At 51.3% G+C, this 1,311-nt stretch overlaps 1 protein-coding gene across 1 annotated transcript in view; it reads left to right on the top strand.

The window, feature by feature from the left end:
* Positions 1–1,311, top strand: part of LOC111739358 — a 7,003-nt gene that overhangs the window by 1,593 nt on the left and 4,099 nt on the right. Inside the window, exon 3 of the mRNA XM_023530379.1 lies at positions 556–690. Coding sequence (XP_023386147.1) covers positions 556–690 — 135 coding nt within the window. The remainder of the gene's footprint in view (positions 1–555; positions 691–1,311) is intronic.

Below are 1,311 nucleotides of genomic sequence, written 5' to 3'. Positions count from 1 at the left end.
ATAGATGTTGTGTCTGATGCTCCTAAGTATCTAAAAGATTGTCAGGGTAAGTCAGACTCTCTGCCGGCGCCTGCCTCTCATACGGTTCTTCTGGCAGGGCCAAGGAGCACTCCCGCACCTCAGAAATCCCTTGAACCTGTTTTACAGGACCCTCCGGAAGATCCGGAGATCCTCAATCCCCCTCCCTATTGTTCTCCTGGTAACCACTTTAAGCCCCCTGAGTCTTGGGAGGCAGCCCCTCTTCGGAGCCCACCACACACTCGGACGGGGGCTGTCTACTACCCTCCACCGGATCCAGACCCCATCCCCGATTCGTCGCAACCTGCAGCTGTCCTGGCGCCTCTCCGACAGATAGCCCCACCTGGGGGAGACACCCAGACCTCTTTCATGGTGTATGTCCCCTTTTCAACTAGTGACCTATATAATTGGAAGTTGCAAACTCCGTCCTTTTCAGAAAAACCCAAGGCTTGACCTCCCTTTTAGAGTCCATCTTCTTCACCCACCAGCCCACGTGGGATGATTGTCAGCAGCTTTTACAGGTTTTGTTCACTACAGAGGAGAAGGAACGCATTCTAAGGGAAGCTGCAAAAGGGGTCTCGGACCCCACTGGGCAGCCCACCACAGACCCTGCACGGGTACAACTTGTATTTCCCAGCACCCGACCTGACTGGAACCCCAACACAGATCAAGGTAAGGAGGCTCTCCTGAGGTTATCGCCAGTTGTTGCTCCAAGGCCTCTGGGTAGCGGCTCCCGACCAGTTAATTTATCCAAAGTAAGTGAGGTTATTCAGACTAAAGATGAGTCGCCTGCAGCATTTTTAGAGAGGTTACTAGAATCTTATAGACTGTATACTCCCATTGAACCGGAGGACCCAAATAATCGGCGAGCCATTAATCTAGCCTTTGTTAGTCAGTCCGCCCCAGTTATCAGAAAGAAATTACAGAAGCTAGAAGGATTTGAAGGAGAGAACTTATCTAAGCTTTTCGAGATTGCCCAGAAGGTGTTCAACAACAGGCATGAGGTCCAGAAGGTTATGTTTGTTGTATACAGGATAAGTCACAGACCGGACCGGCCAAAGGCCAAGCCGACACCCCGAGGGAAAGGTGGGACCGGGGTCAGAATAACTTAGAAAAGGACATTAGAAGAACATATGGCCCGAAAAGGGCCCAGGGGAAAAAGGCCCCACTCATTATGTTAGAGGATGCAGAATGAGGAGGTCAAAGCTCCTATGTTATGAGCCCCCGGGAGCCCAGGGTAACATTGCAAGTTGGGGGCCAACCTGTAAACTTTTTAGTGGACACAGGGGCTAC

The sequence above is a fragment of the Pteropus vampyrus genome, unplaced genomic scaffold (genome assembly GCF_000151845.1).
Source record: "Pteropus vampyrus isolate Shadow unplaced genomic scaffold, Pvam_2.0 Scaffold50, whole genome shotgun sequence".
NCBI lineage: Eukaryota > Metazoa > Chordata > Mammalia > Chiroptera > Pteropodidae > Pteropus > Pteropus vampyrus.
This window is presented reverse-complemented; position numbering and strand designations above follow the sequence as displayed.